General features: G+C 44.0%; 1 protein-coding gene across 1 annotated transcript in view; it reads right to left on the bottom strand.

Annotated features, from left to right (window-relative positions):
* Positions 1 to 12,006: 12,006 nt before the first annotated feature.
* The window catches only part of ALDH1A2 (aldehyde dehydrogenase 1 family member A2), a 106,009-nt gene continuing 96,519 nt past the window's right edge, over positions 12,007 to 21,496 (bottom strand). The window contains exons 9-13 of the mRNA XM_023228626.1: positions 20,673 to 20,857; positions 19,196 to 19,360; positions 18,317 to 18,474; positions 17,944 to 18,018; positions 12,007 to 12,317 (exon numbers count right to left, since the gene is read on the bottom strand). Of these exons, the coding sequence (XP_023084394.1) occupies positions 12,245 to 12,317; positions 17,944 to 18,018; positions 18,317 to 18,474; positions 19,196 to 19,360; positions 20,673 to 20,857 (656 nt within the window). The 3' untranslated portion in view covers positions 12,007 to 12,244. The remainder of the gene's footprint in view (positions 12,318 to 17,943; positions 18,019 to 18,316; positions 18,475 to 19,195; positions 19,361 to 20,672; positions 20,858 to 21,496) is intronic.

Here is a 21,496-nt window from a genome sequence, read left to right as displayed (position 1 = left end):
AATCGCTTGTTCAAGGGCGTGGAGTCAGCACACAGCTGGGACCAGAACCCAGGTGCCTGGACTCCTAGTCAAGAGCCCTCCCAGCACATCCAGCTGTCCCTGTGGGAGCGCCAGAGTGGAGAACATTGAATTTTAAGAAATGCACAGGAATTCTTCATATGCTTGCACACAAAGCCCGTACTCATGTCCAGCTCCAAGGCAAGCCAACTGGATGCTAAGAAACAGGAAACAACCAAGCTATGAAGAAAACTGATCCAAGTGTTGAAAAGATAATTTGTCCAAAACCAGACCCCTGGTGAAGCTTCATTGTGCTATTTATTAGCTAAGGGTTAGGAGTACGTGGAAATGAAGGGTTGTTGGGACCATTAATAGAAGATCTTTATGGCCATTACTGACTCAAATGTCAGGAATGAAGGGCCTTTACTTTCTAGAAACCCCAGCTCCTTTTATGGGGCAGTCTTTCTGGTATGAAGTCAGTCAACTTTGGAAAACTGTCTTTTTGTTTGAATTTTTGATGTGCAAATGACAGAGGGAGTAAGGAAAGAGGCAATACACAGGGCAGGACTTGCATCTTCCCAGAGGGGCCAGAGGAGAGGCACATTTACCTTGACAGGTTTCCCTTCTGAGGCAACACCTTAGGGGTCCCCAGAGCCATTCATCCAGCAGCCTCGAGCCTCTGTGGGCAGGCTCTGGGCTTGGTAGAAGCCCTTCCTGGGACAGTTCCGTGCCAGAAAAAGAATTCTGCTTTCCCCCTGCAGGAGGAGAGAGGGTCTGGGGAAGGATGGAGCCACAGCCCTCCAGTCCCAGAATGGCACAGGTCTTCAGTAAGATGACAACAGGCAACATAAGCTGGGCCTCTAGGACACGCCAAGCACAGAACTAAGAGCACTGCATACATGATGTGCTGTCATTTCGCAAAACCCAAAGCCTCAGCTCTCCATCTCTGAGATAAGGAGACCCTAGAGGGCCCCCCAATGCCTGTCTTGAGACCAGCTGTAGCACAAGCACTGGTGCTTTATGTTAAACATGTATGTGACATGTTTGGAAAGATACCAAGAAACAGTAATCACATTTGTTTCTGAGGACTGAGACACAGGGATAAGGCATTGGAAGGAAATCTTCCAATATACATATACTTTTATTTACTTATTTATTTTAGAATTTTTAACCTAATGCATGTAGTTAACAATTTTAAAATAGCTAAAATAATTTACATTTAAAATAAGACAAACAACAAATATAGATTTCTGGGCCTACTGCAGTCAAATTGAATCAGAATATTCAGAGAGGAAATGGTGCAGCCATTTAAAATCTGTTCTCCAAAGTGGTTCTGATGCCAGGTTCAAGAACCACTACCCTCAAGGACAACTATTCTGTCCTTACTCAGGACCCCTGTATTTTACAGATAAGAAAACTGAGCTGTGAGAGGAGCACTGACTAAGCCAAGTTAGAGAGTTGCTGAGAAACAGAATAGCAGGTAAAATTCAGGTTTTCAATGCCAGATTTCCAAACTATGAAAACCCTCACCCTAACCTCACTGTAGCCCCGAGCATCTTTTTATTTCAGTTCTACTTCTTGCCCCAGGTCCCCTGCCCTTCAAACCCTGCTTTCTTCAAGCTAATCTGGTAAACGGAGTGATGATGTGTTTAGTGGGTACTAATGGGCTAATGTACTCTATTAAAAGATGCTTCATGAAGCTTTCTGGAGCCATGTGCAATTAACAACTGTGTTTTACTTCTGTAAAGTAATATAGGGGATTCGGTAGGATAGCAGTTTTCCCAAAATTCTACCCCAGGAGGCAGGGGAGAAAAGGCATTGGACTTAAGTCCCAAGATCTGGATTTAAAGGTTTATCCTGTGGAAGTCATTTTGGCTCACTTTGTACATCTGTAAAATAAGGATATTAGACAGAATAATCTGAAAGGCCCCCAGGTATGGTTTGAATGTACCCCTCAAAGCACATGTGTTGAAAATGGAATCCCCAAAGCAACAGTGTTGAGAAGTGAGATATTTAAGAGGCAATTAAGTCTTGAGGGCTCTGCCCTCATGAATGTATTAATGTTATCATGGGAGTGGGTTTGTTATAAAAGCAAGTTTAGCCCTCCCTTGCTGGCTTGCTCTTGGCCTCTCTTGCCCTTCTGCCTTCTGCCATGAGATGATGTGGCATGAAGGCCCTCACGAGATGCTGGTGCCATGCTCTTGGACTTCCCAGCCTTGAGAATAGTGAGCCAAATAAACTTCTATTGTTTATAACTCACCAGTCTTTGGTATTCTGCTATAGCAACACAAAATGGACTAAGACAAAACCTCAAAGACCCCCTTTACCTCTCCAAATTCTATCTATAATCCCTACCTAAATATTTCTTATCTGTTTGAATCTATATTTTTTAAATGATAGGAAGATATAATTGTCCTTTTGGAAAACAGTTCCCAGTAACACTGAAGATTTTGTAGCTCTGACCACTGGGAGTATGGTTTTAGCCATTTCAGAATTGGGTGGGCAACAAAAAGAACTGTTTAGGGCAATTTCAGTTTTGATCAGAAGAAAGAAGAGTAGCAGTGACCAAACATAAGTTAAGGAAGAGAAAATAGCCTGTTAGAATTGGAGAGAACCCAGCAAGGAACGCTGTATTTTAGCATGAACATGCCTGATCCCTCATGATTTCTGTTCCTGTAGAGAGAAGAAAGCAAGATACGTGTCAAAGAAAGGGATGGTCATTAAGAGATTTTCTGTTTTTCATTTCCTTGCAGTCCCTACTATACAAACTGGGACAAGGAGCTTTGATTTAAGGTTTCTCCCCTACTAAAATGCATGAGAGAGATATTAAGTCTTATTAGCCGTATATCCTGAGTGTATATGAATTTTTCAAATCTTTTTATGAGCAGGTTTAAAAAAATTTATGGTGGTACAATATACATAACATAAAATTTACCATTTTAACAATTTTTAAGTGCATAGTTCTGTGGCGTTTAGCACGTTCACGCTGTTGTCACCATCATCTATCTCTAGAACTTTTTCATTTTCCCCATGTGAAACTCCATATTCATTCATAACACTAACACTTATTCCCCCTCCCACTCACCCCTGGCTGTCACCATTCTATTTTCTTTCTTTCTTTTTTTTTTTTTTTGAGACAGAATCTCACTTTGTTGTCCAGGCTGGAGTGCAGTGGCACGATCTCGGCTCACTGCAAGCTCTGCCTCTCGGGTTCACGCCATTCTCCTGCCTCAGCCTCCGAGTAGCTGGGACTACAGGCACGCACCACCACGCCCGGCTACTTTTCTGTATTTTTAGTAGAGACAGGGTTTCACCGTGTTATCCAGGATGGTCTCGATCTCCTGACCTCGTGATCCACCCGCCTCAGCCTCCCAAAGTGCCGAGATTACAGGCGTGAGCCACCGCGCCCGGCTCTATTTTCTGTCTCTGTGAATTTGACTACTCTAGGCACCTCATACAAGCGGCATCTTATATAAGTGGAGCCTCATATATATAAATGAAATTCTATAATTTTGTCTTTGTGTGACAGGCTTGTTTCATGTAGCATGTCTTAAAGGTTCTTTCATGTTGTAGCATGTGACAGGATTTCCTTCATTTTTAAGGCTGAAAAAATTTATGTTTTAATATGTTACATAGTATATAATAATATAATATGCAATTGTGTATATATACGTATATAAAAACAATTGTGTGTGTGGTGAATGTGTGGGGTGTGTGTTAGGTGTGTGTGGGGGGGATATGTGTGGTGTGTGTGTGGGGGTGTGTGGGGTATATGGGGCTGTGTGTGTGTCTGGTGTGTGTGTGTGCGTCTGGTGTGTGTGGTGTGTGTGTGTGTAACTCTGAGCACCAAAAGCATGGTTTTAGCCATGTCAGCATCAGGTGGGTGGCCAAGGGGACCATTCAGTGAAATTTCAGTTTTGATCAGAAGAAGAGTAGCTTGAGACTCACTAAAAGAAAATGAGTATACCAGAAATTATGCATATATGCAATTATACATATATATGCCTGCCACATTTTGTTTATTCCTTCATCCACTGATGGACACTTTTGGCTATCGTGAACATGATACAAATACCTGTTCAAGTCCCAGCTATGAGCAGGTTTAGACAGGGATGAGATGAGAGGACCATATCTGGCAGGTTTGGGCACTGGGGACAAACCTGCCTCCTTCATGGTTGTACACAGCCTTCCCACACACAGCCTTCCCATGGAGCTGGGCCCCTGTGCTCATCACTTGAGATCATCTCGCCCCCTGATGCGCTGTGAGCTGAGCCCCACACACTGGTGAGCCCTCCTTAGCAGGCAGCAACACCCCGCAGGCTTTCCTTTCCTCTCAGGAGGGCTGGAACTACACAATTTAGTGGCTCTGTGGAACACTTTTTCCTCACAAGCATTGTGCCTTCCTGCCTCCTCAACAGAGGACCTGGACGCATGACTCAAACCCATGTAAATAAGCACGTCTCCCAAAGTGTCCATGACCTTCAAAATAGGAAAGAATTGAATTGGAGGGTATGGGAAGCTCTCTCCTGGAGTAGGGCTTTAAAGGTTACCAAAACATTTCTGAACAATGTGTTGAATAGGCAAGACTAAAAACTGTGGTTTAGTTTCCTGACAAGAATTCCTGACAGGCTTATTTATTATAGTCCTTGATATCGCTGAGGGAGAGTGGAAAAAAATGACAAGTGTTTCCAATATGTATGTGGCGTTTCGCATTACTTGTTATCTTTGAGAGGAAGAAAAGTGGAGGGAAAAAAAAGCTAAGTCAGAATCCTGGGTCATCACACCCCAAGCTGAGACCTCAGGATTGGGTGGGTTTCCAGCGTGGGTTTATTTTTCTAGATTTTTAAAAGGTTATCAGTGAGTCTTGTGGGCAATTCTTGTATCTAGTTTGCAAGAATAACAGTTTCTTGTGGGAATGAAACAGAACAAACAAGCAACAGAAGACTTGTTCTGAGCATTTTCCAGTTTTCTCTCTGCTGTCCTTTAGGTGGAGCTGACTTGAGTTCAGCCCCTGCTTGGGAGAGGGCTCCTGCTTTCAGCATCTGGCCAGGGCAGCCCTGCTCCTCTTGCAGCTTTGGGGAGGGGAGAGGCCTTTGCAGAATGTTGTTCTTCCAGAGGCATTCTCATCACCCCCTGAGGACTGCTGTGGTTCCACTTAAATATTCAAAGCAGGCAAGTCATTTCTCTCCCAGGCCAAAAACCACCATGTTCCTCAAGCTTGGTGACCATGATAATAATAAAAATCTTAATACAGCTAACATTTATTTAGCATGAATTGGCAAAGCCCTCCTCTAACTTAGTATTTATTTGCTAGCTGCACCAATTTATCCCTCACCGGTTCTTGCTATCTGTTTAAACAAACGAGAGCCAGCCCAACATTTTGTGTCAAAAAAAAACTCTCTGTGTCTCAGTGATTCAGCAGGTGGAGCAGAGCTGACTGGGCACAGACATGTAATTTTTAAATGGTCATTATCCTTCCAACCTCCTAGCATTCTCCTAATTACTGGCTCCAGTCCCACCATCTGAGTCTACCTTAATGTAGGTGTCCGCCTGCCTGGCTTCCACATAGAAACTGACCCCAAGGGAATGTGAAATTTATAACCTCTTTGGGACTACAGCCTCCAGTAAATACCGATTTATTTATTCCTTTTCATTAATTGCTGTCATTTGTTTAAGCTCTTACAATGGGGGCTGTTAAGTACTTTATACGCATTCTTATTCTACCCTCATGACAACAGTGTAGGCGCGGGTAATTTTATCGCCCCATTTTACAGGGGAGAAAATAGAGAATTTGGAAGGCTAATTAATTTTCCAAGGGCATACAGCTGGTAAGTGATGGAGCACTTTGGAATTCTGTTCCTTTGCCCGTTTGAGGAGGTCTTGATGTTACCGACAGGCCTCCCTTTCTGGAATTAGAGCACGTCAGATCGAAGCTTCAAAGACTAGACATGTGAGGGGTAGACACCCCCTTCACACACACACACCCGTTCCCCAGCGTTGGCCTTACAAGCCCCTGTCCCCACCCGCCTTGGCACACATAGCTCAGGGCTGGGAACAGACGTTGTTGCAGGCTCTGAGAATGTTTGTGGGCATCAAACCTCCCCAGGGCCACCAGGGAGCATGAACTAATTGTATTAACAAGTGGCATCTGGATTTTATTCCATTTTACACGAATCCTGTGTTGTTTATGAATGAACCTAACTCGGGAAATCGAGACTGGGGCCTCCACTGTTTAACAAACAGACCTTTCCCTTGGGTATGCCAAGCTCTGGCCAGCCAGAGAGCACTACAGGTTCTTGTTCCTTGCTACTCAGCTACCCCCAATGGCAGTCTTGAAAGCTGTCACTTTACATTTCCAACCAAGAGAAACTGGAGAAAGGTACTACATTATTGGTCCATAAATTGGATGTAACTGCCTGGGATTAGAGAGAAAGAGGTCTTCACAGGGTCCTAGAATCCCCACATATGACTGCAGGCGGGGTAGGAGGGGTCTCTCCTCTTTCCACCTTAGGATTGCTTGAGCTGGTTTGGTTTTCTCCTGTCTAGACACTAAAGCAGGAAACCAGAGGCACCCTTCTGAAAACACACTGGGGAAACCATGTTGTAGAAGAAATTAGGCAACTCAATAGACTTGATAACATCTATTTCTTGAGGAGAAGGACGGGGACTATTCTAGAGAAACAAACAAAAAAACAAGCAAGCCCAAAAGACCTTGAAACCATTAAGAGGTGTGCATACTCCAGCAGGAATGGGGGTAGGCTGTGCTGGTTTCAGGTTCCTCTTCGCTACATAGATAAATGGCCAAAGGAAACATTATCCCAGCCGTTTCACATCAAAGGCTAAATGGCAAGCTGGTCATCCTTTTAAGCTGGCCAATAACCAAGTGAAAACCAGACAGTGTACATGTTTAGGAAGAGGGCTTCATGCCGTTCCAGAGTGGACTTTCCCATGCTCTCACTCCCAGCTGGTCCCACGGAGGAGCAGTTGCTGTGTAAGACATTCTGGGTGGCACAGACGGCGTGGCCAGGGCTATGGGCCAGATTATCGCTCTACAGAGGGTCTGAACAATGTGTTGAATGTACAAGAGACTGAAACTGGGAAGAAAGTCACAGCTGCATGCATCCCTCTGGCCCCTAGCTGGCTTGAGGTATTCAGATGAGGTCTGGCCTCCAGGCAAGGAAGCCCCACTGGATACCCGCAGGAAACTATACTAGAGTTAAGGTCTACATGAAGGCCTCAACACTGGGTGAGAAGTGAATTCTGATGTCTTGTAGACTGATGAGGAAACGTCAAAGAGCATCCTGCTTTTGCTTTCTGTAGTTGTTCGGAGTTGTGTGTGTATATCATGTCTCAGACTAACGGAAGAAATATCATCCACCATGTTGCTTAATCCCCACACACCTCTGTGAGGCAGGTAGCACAGGAATGATCATCTTGATCCTACGGAGGAGGAAGTGGAGGCCCGTGGAAGTTAAGACATACATCTTGTAAATGATTGCTAAGGGACAATGAATGAGGACTTCTGACTACACTTCTCACCCTCTGATACAACATGCTGAAATTACACTCTGCCACACTGCTAGTCAGCTGACGACACAGGCAAAGTTGTCACTCCGGATTACCCACTAAGCAGACCTGGGAAAGGTACCACGTTACTCTTCCATAGCTCCTGTGTCTGTGTGTGGGAAGGAGGTACAGGGGGATGGCAAGGGAACCTGCTGACTATTGGTTATGAGTGACCTTAGACTACGCGGTTTACAAGGGTAGTAGCCATGTGTGGCTTGCTTTGTATTCCTAGCACCTGTGCCAGTGTGACTAGCAGAATAAACATCTGTGGAGGGAAGGGGGAGAGGGAGTGTGGAAGGGAGGTTCATTTCTTAGGACCAATGGGTATGCAGTGTCAGCATTCCCTCATGAGGGAGGCAGCAGGGCCACAGAAGCAGCGTGGGAAGACCTTGTCGTATGTATTTTTCTAGCCCCATTCTGATTTCATTAGTTTTCTATCTTCATTTTTTTTAAACTCTAACTTTTAATTCATGGGACTTTGTTTTTATCATTGTTCTTACCTTTTAAGCATTCTTGTGACCGATTTTAGTATTTCTGAATTATTAGTCAACCAAAAGAAAAACTAAAATAAATGACTGTATAAATACATATAAGTGGCAATGGGCATTTCTGTTTTGGCTGTACCTTCCCTCCTTCCCTGTAAAGAATGTTGCCAGTACAGAACTAGCGACGTCTGCATTGAGATTTTTTTCCCTAGCCGTCTTGTATTCCTCCTTTTCACACGTTCCTAAATCTACCCATTCTTTAACATGTATTCTGAGACCAGTTTCCTCCCTCCCCAGCTACTGTAAGCTCTCATTTCTTCTAACTCATGAGGCCGTTATTAGCCGTGAGCTCCTGCCCTCCCTCTCTATTGGAGTTCTGGGTGGGCAAGAGCATCGGGTGGAGAGCAAAAGAGAGCAGGCATTCCATACATCCTGGCTCATGGCAGGGGAATCTGTGGGAAGGCTCAGGACGAGGGCCTGACACAGCAAGGGGCTGTCCCCGAGCATGGGGGAGGTTACATGGCTCACAGCTTAGAGCAGAGCAGGGCCCTGCCATCACCACTCCCAGCTAATGCACACCATCAACTTCTACTTCATCAAGACAGAGATCAAAAGCCTCTAATGCACGGGCTCCACACACCACCCTCTACCTCTCAAGCCTTTGCTGCCTGTGCTCCTTCACTTTTCTCCCTTGTTTCTGGGGTGTTACCACCTGCAGAGCTTGCCTCCTATTTCTCTGACTACAGCCTCCATTTCTTTTGCTGGGCTTTTTCTCCCTGGCCCTGGTTTTGATTTTACTCTCACCCGCTCTGGATCTGCAGCCATCACTTTTATGTTCATGCGAGAATCTGGTCCACCTGAGCCAAGTCTGAATCTCCTATGTCCAACTGCCTGCTTGAGATTTCTACCTGAATGTCCCTTCATCACCCCACAATTTACATGTCAAAAGCCTGAAGTCAAGATCTCTCCCCAAAACTGCATTTCATGTTATAGCCTCTGTGGCAGTGGCATTACCATTTTCCTATTTGCCCTCGTTAATAAACTTTTTTCATTCTTTCATATTCATTCCTTAAGTTCCAGTGACTTCTCCACTGATTTCCTTCCTCTCCCTTCCCCATAGCATTATGGCATCCATAGTTTTATGGCAAACAAACTCTGTAATCAGTCTCTCTCTTTTCATCCACTTTGCTCCAGACCAGTATACTCCAACCACTGCTTCCATTACACTTCAACTCAAAGCCTACAAGTGTCTGTGTTTTCTATTACATTACTAGGGAACAGCTCTGGCTGACCTAAGACCCTCTGTAGTCTGACCAGTTGCCAGTATGCAGTGCCTGCTCTTGCCAGCCCGTCTCTTCACTGTCATATTAAGTATGCTGAGCTTGGCCTCTCCTCTCTGCCTTTGTAGGTTATTCCTTTTATCAGAAATGTTTTTGCATGTCTATCGGATTCCAGATTCCTGCTATCTATACATGCAACAATGGCACCTTTCTAAAAGACTTTCAAATGATTACTTCGTGTCCAGGCCTTTCTCATTTTCTTCCTGATGGCTCAATGGACAGGACATTAGGTGGAGTCTCACGGAGTCCCACATCTTGTATTTCAGAGTTCCATCTGGTGCCACAGGGGCTGCATTCTCCCATGCCATCTGTTTCTCTGAAAGATAAGCTACTGGCAAACAGAGCAGTGAACCCCAGTCCACAGCAATGCGTCTCATCACCCAAGCGAGATCTGCTCTGGGGCTAAGACATTAGGTTTAGCTTTTGTCTCACTTGTTTGGAACTTGGGTGGAGATTCCAAAGGTTGGGAGGAAAGGTGGGGAGATGTGCGGTTCTAAAGGGTTGGAACCACTCCTCAAAAGCTCAACTCTGAGAACACACTGAGAGAAAACAAGCTCAATCTTGGTAGTAGTACAGTCACCACTTGCAGATTTCTTTTTACAGCTGCAAAAATACTTCATCAGGTTATCAGCCTTTGACTTCATTTCACTTTGGTAAATAAAAATAAAGCTACTGTGAAATGCCATCAGCAATGTGAGCTTGCGGTGTGTAGTCCACATGTGAAAACAGACCCTACAGACTCTGCATTTGTTTTCATGGAGACTATTCTAAAGGAAACTTGTTATTTCATATATTTCATACGTGGTTATACTTACGTGCCAGCCAAACTACACGTGCACACAGATTTTAAACAGTATTGGAAAACAAGGTTTTTGTTTACCTGAATACCATGTACCTTAATGAATTCTGTAAAAATACCCTTGTGGGCTTCTGCTCAGTTACCCAAGAGAGCAACACAGATGAAAAACCCAGCAGCTGAGGGAAGGACCCAAACAGACTCAGTATATGACACAAGGACTTACAAACACAGCCAAACAATCCCAAGGAGTACACAATATAAAATGCTTTATTGCTAGCACGGAGGTTTCTTTTTAAGTAAATTAAAAGAAATAAATCTTCATTTTCACATTTTATATTGCAGTCCAAAGGTAACTAGTTGGTTAGTGGCTATGTCCACTTGGACACATGCTACAGGAGGAGGGTGGCATTCACATGGAAGCACTCAGAAATATGGCATCTGTCAGGGCTCACGGCATCGGGCTGTTGAATGCAGTGTCATTTGTAAATAACAGCAAGTGGAGACTTTAAAACATCATGGATAGATAAGAGTTATAAATAGAAAACTGGTACGGTTAGGAAGCAGAAAATCGTTACATACAGAAGGCTATACATAGGTTGCCCATATTCCACATACTCTAGGTTATGTTTGGTACTTTTAAATAAATGATCTGTATCTAGGTTAGAGACTGGATTGGATTTGACAGCTGGAAAGATAGAAGGAAAGGAAGCTAACACTTCCCACATCAAACTGGTGGAGTCACCGGAAAGCAGAAGAGTATGTGGTTGGGAAGAAAGGGAGGCGAGCCTGCTTTACTCCCCCCACACTGTAGGCCACGGCCTGCTCAGTGAGGTGCAAGAATGGTATGTGGATGAGCCCCTGGGTGTGACAGAGGAGCTCGGTGGAGCACAGCAGTCCTAGCACAGTGGAACTCGGCAAATGGAAAAGGAAACTCCTAGGCTTGGCCAGATACTCCAAGGTCACTCCCAATAGATGTAGGGCACATTGGTACAGTGTGACAGACTAAAATCACACCTGCAGCACTGGAAGAGCAGGTATTGGTGTAGAGGTTAAGAAGCAGCTACAGATTCCAACTACAGAAATAATTCATTTAATAGTAATTGTTGCCCAATATTAGAAACTGAATGATATCTGCAAGGCATCCAGCATTATCAAACTCTTGGGCCTACCTGGATTTTTAGGTTGGTTCTAAGAAAAACTTTGGAAAAGATCTTATCTAGCTATGAAAAACAATCCACCCCTTGCCTTATTCCAGAATAACCGAGAAGGAAGGAATCTAATACACACACACACACACAAATACACACACACAGAAACACCCCAAAACTGTGCAGCAAACTCAGAAGCTGTGAACTGCACATGATGACGTCCAATCTCTATTGTCCCAGTCTTTTTTCATTCATGTTATTTATGTGTAAAAGCAAACCAGACTGGGTCAGGCATATCCCAGGTACTTATTACATCTGTAGTGTACCAGCTCCTGGCATTTTCATTCTGGTCTGACTCTAGCTAAAACCATTTCAAGTTTTGCTTTGAAGAAACGGATAACATGAAATGGTAATTTGGCTTTAAAACCTTGGAAAATTGTTCCCTGCCCAAACATCTGCCCCAAAATGAGCTCAGCTGAGATCTCCTTGGAAGAGAGGGAGGGTGGGTGAGCGAAGAGGGCCTGAAAGGAGGAAAATTAAGACAGTAGAAAGGTCACCTTTCTTTAAGAGGAAAGTTCTTTGTGACAAAGGCATGATTTAATACAGCTCCCTTATTTCATCCTGTGCTCCAGAAAGACTTACCGGAAGTGTCTGCTAGCTCCTCCTCTTCCTTTTATCCCACTTTCCCCAATATTTGGTATGATTAAGGTGGCCCCTTACAGAGTGCCAATAAACTGTACCCAGCTGGTTGGCTTTAGTTGTGCAGTGAGCTGCCTGACCTACATGTTATCTTTTCAATCTTTAAATAAGGACCGTGGCTCAACTTTGTATTCCTGAGAGCTGGGCCCTACAGAGAAAGCAGAGAGGGAGAGACATGCAGGCTGAGCTTCATCTTCCTTCGTGGCCTTCTTAGGAGTTCTTCTGGGGGATCTTTACTGTCACAGTCTTAACTTCTGAGTACTCCCGCAAGCCGAATTCTCCCCTGAAACACAGAAATGGGCCGGGTCAGATACCAGAAGTCCAGGGAGCTGCATGTGAGTGCAGCGGGAGTCCCGAGGAGGTGCAGTTTATCACCTGCGAACAGCAAGTCCTGGGGTGTTCATGTAAAAATTCCTCATGTATGGGCAGCCCAGCCTTCCTCTGAGGGTCAGAGAAACTGTCATCTCATGAGTAGTTTTTAAAGTTAAAAGGTGATTTGTTTTCACAATACTGCACAGAAAGGCAATGACTCTCAACTACTCAGAGACCTACCGTCAGCCTTGGCCAGAGGGCACACAAACGACCCCAGGCTGTGCTGAGAGGCTGAGTGCTATGTGCAGCAGTGGGACCAGGCCCAGGTCTCTGAACGCCCTGGCCATGCCTCTCTCTACAAGGCAGCACTGGTTCAGTATTAGTTCTTTGGGACCCTAGTGTGCTTTCCTCCCCCAAGAGGGAGGGTGGGAGCGGGTCACATGTCTAAGTCTTCCTGTCCCTCTGGGTGCTTACTACAATGCTCCTTCTCCTCCACATTTCTTCTCTATTCTCTTGTTCTTTTCGCCTTATTTAAATGCCTTTTTTTCCTTTTATCTATTTCATTATATAAATCAAGCATGTTCTCCTATTTTTCTTTAAAATAACAACTTTTTTTCTTCTCTTCTTCTGAAAGTCACTCTTTGGTGACGCTTTTCCCAACAGCCTCAGGTGGAGCTCCTCTTTAGTCCTCTCTGTTCACATAGCCCCTTGTTTACACCTCAGCCACAACACTTAACACACTGGGAGGACAAAGGGCTTGAATATCTCTGTCTTCCCTATTGAGTTGTATCCTACTGGTTTTTCTTTTTGCCTTCCACCAAACATAGGGTATACCTACAACAGCAGGCACAAAGAAGGTACCTGATGACGAAAGGAAGGTGGGAAGAAGGAACGGAGGGAGGGAAGTGAAGAGGGAAGGAGGAAGGACAAGCTTCCTACTCCCCCTTCCCTAGTTCTACCCTACTGTCATATCTTCATCATATCTTCGAGATCAGGAAAAAATAAAAGAACGTTTAGGAGATATATTTGAATATGAAAGGATTAAATGATTAAGAAAGGCTGTCTTTTGAAAGTCAGTGTATGAGTTACTGTGGCTGGGCTTTACAAGACAGACCTGCTGTAAGTGATTCATTCGGGTTCCTTTTAGGAGCCTCCATGGCCTACACAAGGCTCCAGTGGCTTTGCCAGCAGCTCCTCTAAGCACCATGGGCACTGGAGTTGACAGGGACAACAGAGGGCAGCCAAGGAGAGACTGGGGCAAGCAGGCTGTTCTCTTGTTGGTATAGTTCATTTCGCTTAGAGGAATGAGAGAAACCCACTGAAAGCGCCCCACTCATTTCATGCTTCCCTCATTAACTCCATCCAGGCCTAGAGTCTCATTATTACCAGCTCAGCTTTGGATCTCTTTGGTCATTTTCCTGTCCTTGGGCAATTCTGAATGTGTCTCTTCATCACGGACACCATGTGCATCCCATTTGAAGTGAATTTACTCCCTTGTTTCCTGGCTTTTGCACGCACTTGTTGGGGCAGGTCCCAAGCCACACTTCACTCCCATGTGACTCTCTAACTAGGTTGTGAGAAATGTAAGGAAGTCTACAGAGTCAGAAACCTCGTGATTATGGTTGCTTTCAAGTGTGACTGTTGGATCCTACTGTTTGGGTGTGTGATGCAATGGAAAACCCTGCTGGAGCAGAGGTGCTCCTCTCTGGGTCCTGAGCAGCAATCTGTGCACAGGGGAAATGGACTCAAATCTGGTATGAAAAGAACTACCCTGGGCCCAGGACATGAAGGAAAGCCAGTAAGAGGTCTTAGTGGCACAACTGAGAAGGCATGGAGGAGACAAAGAGCACTGAAGCTGGGGTCAGAGACAGGAGTGCCCACTCAGCTCTGCCATGAACCAGCTAAGAGATGCCAGCTGAGTCCACTGCCATCCTCTTGGTGCAATCATCTCTCCAGTCAGTTCCTGAACCTCAGCATACACATCACCCAAAAAGCTTGCTTCAACTGTTGATTCTAGAATGCTACCCCTACCCCACAAAGATTCAGTTTCAGAAGCTCTAGGGGAGGGACCAGGAGACTGTGAGATAGATGATCATTTGGGTCACATTTTGGGAAACAATGCTTAAAGGTCACTAAGCCCTGAAGTTTGGATTCTTAAGCAATTTCACCATCTTGTTCCAGAATTTCTGTCTCAAATTTATTTACTCTAGTTAAATTCTGTGGCACATACAGTTAACAGGGAAGAAGCCCACTGATGCACAAAAGACATGCATATCATTATTGATGCAGCCCAATCTCTCTGCATGGTCACTTTCACAGCAGGAAGATACAGCAAGGCACAATCACATTTAGAAGCCTATATTCCTGCTACTCAGCAGACTAGGTTCTAGTCCCTAAGAAAAATCAAACTTGGCACGCCTAGAGGCTTTAAAGTAACCTGTCAGTATTGGTAGCTCTTGGCCAGCCATTTTTAGGAATCACTCAGACTCGTTCATAAAACAAGTAAGAGTTTCTGTTTAGGGTATATATTTTCCTGCTGTTTAACTTGACTTGCAGCAGCACTTCCCAGAGTAAGGTCTCCAGACCACCTGCATCAGAGGAGCTTGCAGGTGGTGGGGACTGAGAGGGAGGGTGGGAGCGGGTCACTAGAAGGCAGGCTGCTTCCGAGGGTGACTGGCGGATCCCAGTGTTTGGGTGTGTGATGCAATGGAAAACGCTGCTGGAATGGAGGTGCTTCTCTGTGGGTCCTGGGCAGTGATCTATACTGGAGTCATTCTGGAAGATTGTTAAAAACGCAGGTCCTGGGTCCTATCGCAGATCACCTAACTCAGAATCTCTGAGAGTGGGTCCCTAGATACACATGCTTAACAAAACCATCACCCAGACTGGAGGTGACTTCTCTGTATGCATGCGTGCACACACATGCATACACACACACACACACACACACACACACACACACAAACTTGACAAGCCCTGATTTAGATTATCTAACAATGCTTCTCATTTTCAAAGCCAGTGTCCTGAGTTTTTAAAATGCTGAGGTTCACAGCATTCTTTCCATCTCCTCAGTTTGTGACATTTTATGGCTTGTGCTTTGCCACCCCTTATCTCAGGGGAGTTTGATGAGGAAGTAAGTAAAGGACAGGAGAAGTCAAACAGGCGGAATTCGGTGGGCAGGAGGACGCGAGAAAAGCTTGTCTCTGAGCCTGGGAATTAAGAGGGCAGCCCATTAGATAACCTACAGAGGGCAGCCCTCCCCACAGCTCTCTGTGGGGAGACCTCATGGGCTAGGTCAGCCCTCCCTGGAGTTTCCAGATGTTTCTGGAAGTGCCACTTCATGTCTCTGATCCTCTTAGAGATAGACAGGGAGCTGTCAGGGACCAAAGCTGCATGGCATTTGCAGGCCATGAGATGAACAATTCTGTCTAGATGGAGGGTTAAGTGGAGTTTCTGAGGTTATATCAAATGAGGTGGAAGAGTTGGGGACCAAGAAAGCATTTTCTGTCACTCTGTGTCATTTAAGAAAGAGAAAACATGTTTTGGGGGTAAGTAGAGACCAAAAAAAAAAAAAAAAAAAAAAAAAAACCATGCAATCTAGACAAGATGAAGTGGGTCTCATCAAAGAACAACGTTTCCTAATTATTTTTTAACTCCACTGGGAAGGTACAATCACCACAGTGCCTGCAAGACAAGTAGAGAGAAATGGTTCTTCAGTCTCTTGGGCACCGTTATGTGAGGTTCAGATAGAGCCAAACTGTCTCCTGGACCATCTTTCTGGGCAAGGAGAACATTTCTGATGGGTATAGACTAGACTCAGCTAATGTCACAAGCCTGCCCATGATGAGGGACCATGGCTTAACCTGGGATTAGGCTCCATCAACCAGCGATCATTTATTGAAAGTATAGTTTATGCTCATGATTCACCCTGTTAATGATCTGTAACAGAACAGTCAATGCAAGCAGCATTCCCAGAGCCAGTGACTACCCCCAGCATTTCAGAGACTGGGAAAGCACAGACGTAGAGGAAGGAAACGAAATAAGAAGCGGACTGCATCTTGAAAAGTGGAAGCAGACAGTTACGGTCAAAAGCAAATGAAGAGATACCTGGAGTACATGAAAACTCTGTGAAAGCTGAAGGAATACTAAGAACTGAACAAATATGATCCAGATTGGCTATAGGTTCTGGCTGTAAAGTAAGTGAGGGGTACTGGAGGCCGGAAGAAAAGGTTCAAGTGAGAACAACTTCTCCCTGGCATCACCAGATACAGAACAGAAGTCGGTGACACCAGATGAGATTTAGGGAAACTTCCGCCAAAGTTACAGGTTAAGAATAACAGGGATCATCTATGTAGCACTAATCTGCTTGATGAATAATGTTATGAGTACAGCTAACATTTTCTGAAGGCTGGCCAGACATTCTGTTGGATGTTTGCATACTTAATCCTTACACTCAATCCTCACAGCAACCCTGAGGTAGGTAGTATAATTATTCCCATCTTATAGATGAGGCAACTGAGGCTTACTTAGATTAAGGAATTTGTCCAAGCTTGTACAGGTAGTAATATAGGCAGGATTCAAATCCGAGCAGTGTGATTCTAGAAACTGCTCTAATCTCCAAGCTATACCTACTTTATAGTTCAGTGCTTGGGAGCTTGAGATTACCAGTGAAACTATCTGCAGTATGTAAATCCTCTGCTCTTGTCTTGTCGGTTCACTGCATTTCTCCCACCAACACTACAGTTGTTTTTCCCACAATACCTTTACTCACTCTCCCCCACTGCTACCCTGCTTTGCCCACCATCTTTGAAAATATATTCCCCCTTCTCGATCCAAGCATTCCTCTTCTTGAAAGGCTGATTCAAACCCCTGTAGCAGATCACGTCTAAAGGTTTCCCAGACTTCTCCAGCTCACAATGATCTTCCCTATCCCTGAGCTCCTCCATTGCTTTTCAGTCTTTTCTGCGATTCCTCTGATTCTTTCAATGTTATTAGTTTTATTTACCCCAAAACATATTAAATGCCTTAAGGGCCTGCATCTTCCTCCACAGACCAAGCGCAGTGCTTTGTACATAGTTTATGCTCAATACTTGTTAACTGTGAACTAGGCGTTTGCTCAAAAGAACATGCATTCAGTAATGGCTGAGGGAATGGGCATGAAACAGGTTTCCTCTGTGAGCCACAGGATTTGGAAAATATAGATCAGTTTCTTTCGAAAGGAGGGAAAGTGGATTTTTTTCCTGGATGTTACTTCCAGGAAAAAAATGTTACTTCCTTTGTGAAGTCTTCTCTGACCCCACCAGTCAAAAATTTTTCTCTGTACTGACAAAATGTTTAACATACTTCTATCATAGCCTTTATTACAGGGAATTTTTTCCTGTACAGTAATTTTTTCTGTTCTCACGTTGGGAAAGGGAATTGTGTTTCATTCATCTCTGTAACATGTAGTGGTACTTAGCTTTTAGTACCATGTGCTCAACAAAATGTTTGTTGAATGAATGGATGAGTGTAAGATAATTAGACTATTTGTAAAGCACTGCTCTGTGCTGATATTTGCAATCTATTTCCCTGCAGGCATCAGCAACTTTGAGACTTACATTTCTCTCCCATTTCCAGACATCTTGAATCCCCCAAAGGGGCTCTGGGCATTTAAGGCATTGTAACAATTGATCCTGAAAGAAGAAAACATAGTACTGTGAGTTCATGTAAAGTTTGGCCACACAGAAAGAATCTGACTGGCATGGCATTTCTTTTACAAGTTTGATTTTTAAATTCCTTTCCTCCAGAGGAAAAATTTGTAATTTAAAATCTACTTTGATTTCTGGATCTAAGCAGTACAGGCTGTACCCCTTTTCTGGTAAAGTTTGATTGCTTTTGGTATTCCCCATCCTTCCAAGAAGATACTTGTTTATTTCCCCCTGGTCCCTATACCACCAGTGGAATTCGTTACAAGACTGACTCTGATCTTACCAAACAGTCCCAGCTTGCATTGCAGAAGATACTGTGAGGGCCTTGTTGATGTCATTAGTAAAGACGGCTGCTACGAGTCCGAAGTCTGAGTTATTGGCTCTTTCGATAACTTCATCCATCGTCTTAAATCTCAAAATTTCCTGAACAGGGCCAAAGATCTGCCAAAAGATAGTATGACTCAACATGGCTGCTCTGTCATTCTTTTACCCGCTTTCCACATTTCAATGCACGTTTACTCTGCCTTGATTACTTAAATGACATTTAAGTTTAGCAGTTCAAAACTGTAAAATCTCCCATCCTATGCAAGAAAAGTCTAACATTAGTGTTTGTTTAACATCCCCAAATTCCCCAACCTCCCCGGCATCACTTGATTCCACTCTGTATGCTAGGGGTGTCTTCTTTAGGTAGAGAAGAGGAAGTGGCATCCTCCATGATGCTGCAAACACTGCTCCAGAACTGAATGCCTGGACTGTGGGCTGACTTGCTCCTGGTCCCTCTCTTGCACAGATGTGAAGATGCTTCAATGTATTCTCTCTCATGGTTAACATCCTAGTGACCCACAATTCCTAGTGACCCACATTTAGGAGAACTGAACTAGTGCCAGTGTGTTGTTGAGGTCAATGGTAGGATATTCTGATTGTTCTGTTGGCTAATAATAATCACAAGCACACAGCATGTCACCTGGCCTCCACCTAGCTTGCTTGTCTTTTGGTTTACTTTTCTTCTTGAAACTGGAATTTTCATAGCCATGTTCACTACTATTGCAAAATGAATATATGTAAAATACAAAGAGCTAAAACTCTAATATCATCCACTAGAAATGCTCTAGAAACAATCCCACGAAAGATGTGGCTTTTCTAAGAACAGCATATTGGATACCTCCTCCTTGGCAATCCGCATATCATCAGTGACATTGGAAAACACCGTGGGCTCAATGAAAAACCCCTTTCGGCCCAGTCCTTTGCCTCCACATTCCAGTTTGGCACCCTCAGCCACACCACTCTGGATGAGTTCTAAGATCTTGTTGTACTGTTTCTTATCAATCTGTGGGAAACATGATTTTTTCAAAGTTTACACCCAGTCAAATCTAAAACTGCTGTTACTTACCAATTTTTGACCTACAAAAAATTGGCAATTTTGTATGGTTACTCCTAATATATCAATGATTCCAATAAATGTACTGCTCTGACGATATTGCCTAATCAGAAGTACCAGCTGAACATTTAGAAAAATGTTTCAAAATGATGGAGACTCCGGCTAATTTACTATTCATTGTTCGTATGAGGGAAAACTGACCTTTATAATTGAGTAAGTTAGCAAGTTGTATTGATAGTAAAAAAGAGGCCAAAATTAGCACACAACCTCTTTAGATAGTGCTACACACCCAATCTTATTGTGGTTTGTTTTTAAAGGAATTCCTATTTTTAGAGGAACTTTAGAGAAAAATATTAACAGTAAAGAGTGAAGGACTAGCTTCCTAGTCCAAAAAAAATAAGGTCAGTCTTCCCCCAAAAAACTGACAGAGGTAAATAATACAAAAACCTACATTCACCCAAGTTTGAATGGCTCAGCCAGAACATCAGTCTTCTCTTGAGTAGTCCCTAAACTGAGGAGATGTTGTCCCTTAACAGGAAAACCCATGCTTTAGTGACCCATATAGGAGCTGGTCCAAGTTCCTTCTAAAAAGTCTCAGAACCTGTCTACAGATTAAAACCAGAATTCCCGTTAGAAATATGCTTTGATGATTACGGTGAACCTGCAGAGGTGAAAAGTGTAGTCTGGCTGCTTATGAGAGACTTTGTGGCCCTCCCCACCCCACTACAGTACATGAGGCATTCAGATTAAGAAATAACCATACAGAAAAAGGGAAGCGAGCCAGCCCTTCATTTCCTACACATTCACAAGCTACAAGTGATATGTCCAGACTGGTTCAGGCTGCTGGACAGACTCCTTGGCAGCTTAAGATATCTACCGTCCTTGACTGTGGCATCTGTAGGGATGTCCTAAAGTTCAGTGATTGGAAGGACTGGGACTGGGTTCTAGTGTCGAGACCCATCTTGTCATACTCAGGGCTTTCTTTAGAAATGAGAGATTCCAGCTTAGTCCCAAAGGTCAGAATATTCTTAAAGTAACAGTAATCCCATAGTTTCTCAGAGATACAACTTAGAAAGGGAAAGAGAAGCATAAGAAATAAGCAATCCCTCTCTGGCTACATTTCCAGCCATGAAGACATGGTGGGGAATAAAGAAGGCAGCTGAAAAGAAAGATGTTGCTTTGCTGGGTCCTACTAGAGTGCACACAGTTCTGTGCCAGCCAAGAATTAAGTAAACAAAGGGAATGGTTATGATTTTTCTACCTGGGGACCCTGCTCAGTGGTGGGGTCAAAGGGACTCCCCACTATGCGCCTCTTGGCCCGCTCCACACTTCTTTTCACAAACTCCTCATAGATGGACTCCTCCACGAAGATGCGAGAGCCTGCAGTGCAGCACTGGCCTTGATTGAAGAACACACCCTGGTGGGCCTGCTCCACAGCATAGTCCACTACAAGAGGAAACAGCCATGTTGCCACTGCTTATCTATGGAGCCACCTCCCTCCCCTCTCCAAAGCCCCAGGTATAGTGTGCTCACTGCAGGACATAACCATGAATAGCACTGGATTGGGAATGCAACTTAGTTCCAGTTCTAACTACACCCTGACATGCTATGTGAACTTGAACGACTTCCCTTCTTTGGGTCTCTTTCTTATTCTGCAAACAGAGGGACTGAACCTCACGTATAACAGGAGTCTCAATCCCCAATACACCACAGGGCTAGGCAGACAAGGTAAAGGTATGAGGCTACCAGGTGGTATGGAGCAATGTAATGGAGAGGCTAAGAAGTCACTATATTTAATCATTGTCATGCATAAATATGAGCCCCAGGTTGTCAGATCGTCTCAATTTTCACAGAAATCAATATTTTAATATGCAGTTTTTGTTTTGAACATAGTGTAATGTTTAGACAGGTAAACATGTCTATATTTTGTATTTGGCCAATTTACAACTCCTAATGTACAGGGCCTTGTAGCGGTATGTTTGGTATTTGGGGGATTAAACCGTAACACCAATGGGTCTTCTTTGAAGACACTAAATTGCCTCTAGATTGACATGGACTTGTGTAAAATCATATGATAACTCTTCC

This window comes from Piliocolobus tephrosceles, chromosome 6 (assembly GCF_002776525.5).
Source record: "Piliocolobus tephrosceles isolate RC106 chromosome 6, ASM277652v3, whole genome shotgun sequence".
Lineage (NCBI taxonomy): Eukaryota > Metazoa > Chordata > Mammalia > Primates > Cercopithecidae > Piliocolobus > Piliocolobus tephrosceles.
Note: the sequence above shows the minus strand (reverse complement) of the source record. Positions and strands in the feature narration are given on the sequence as shown.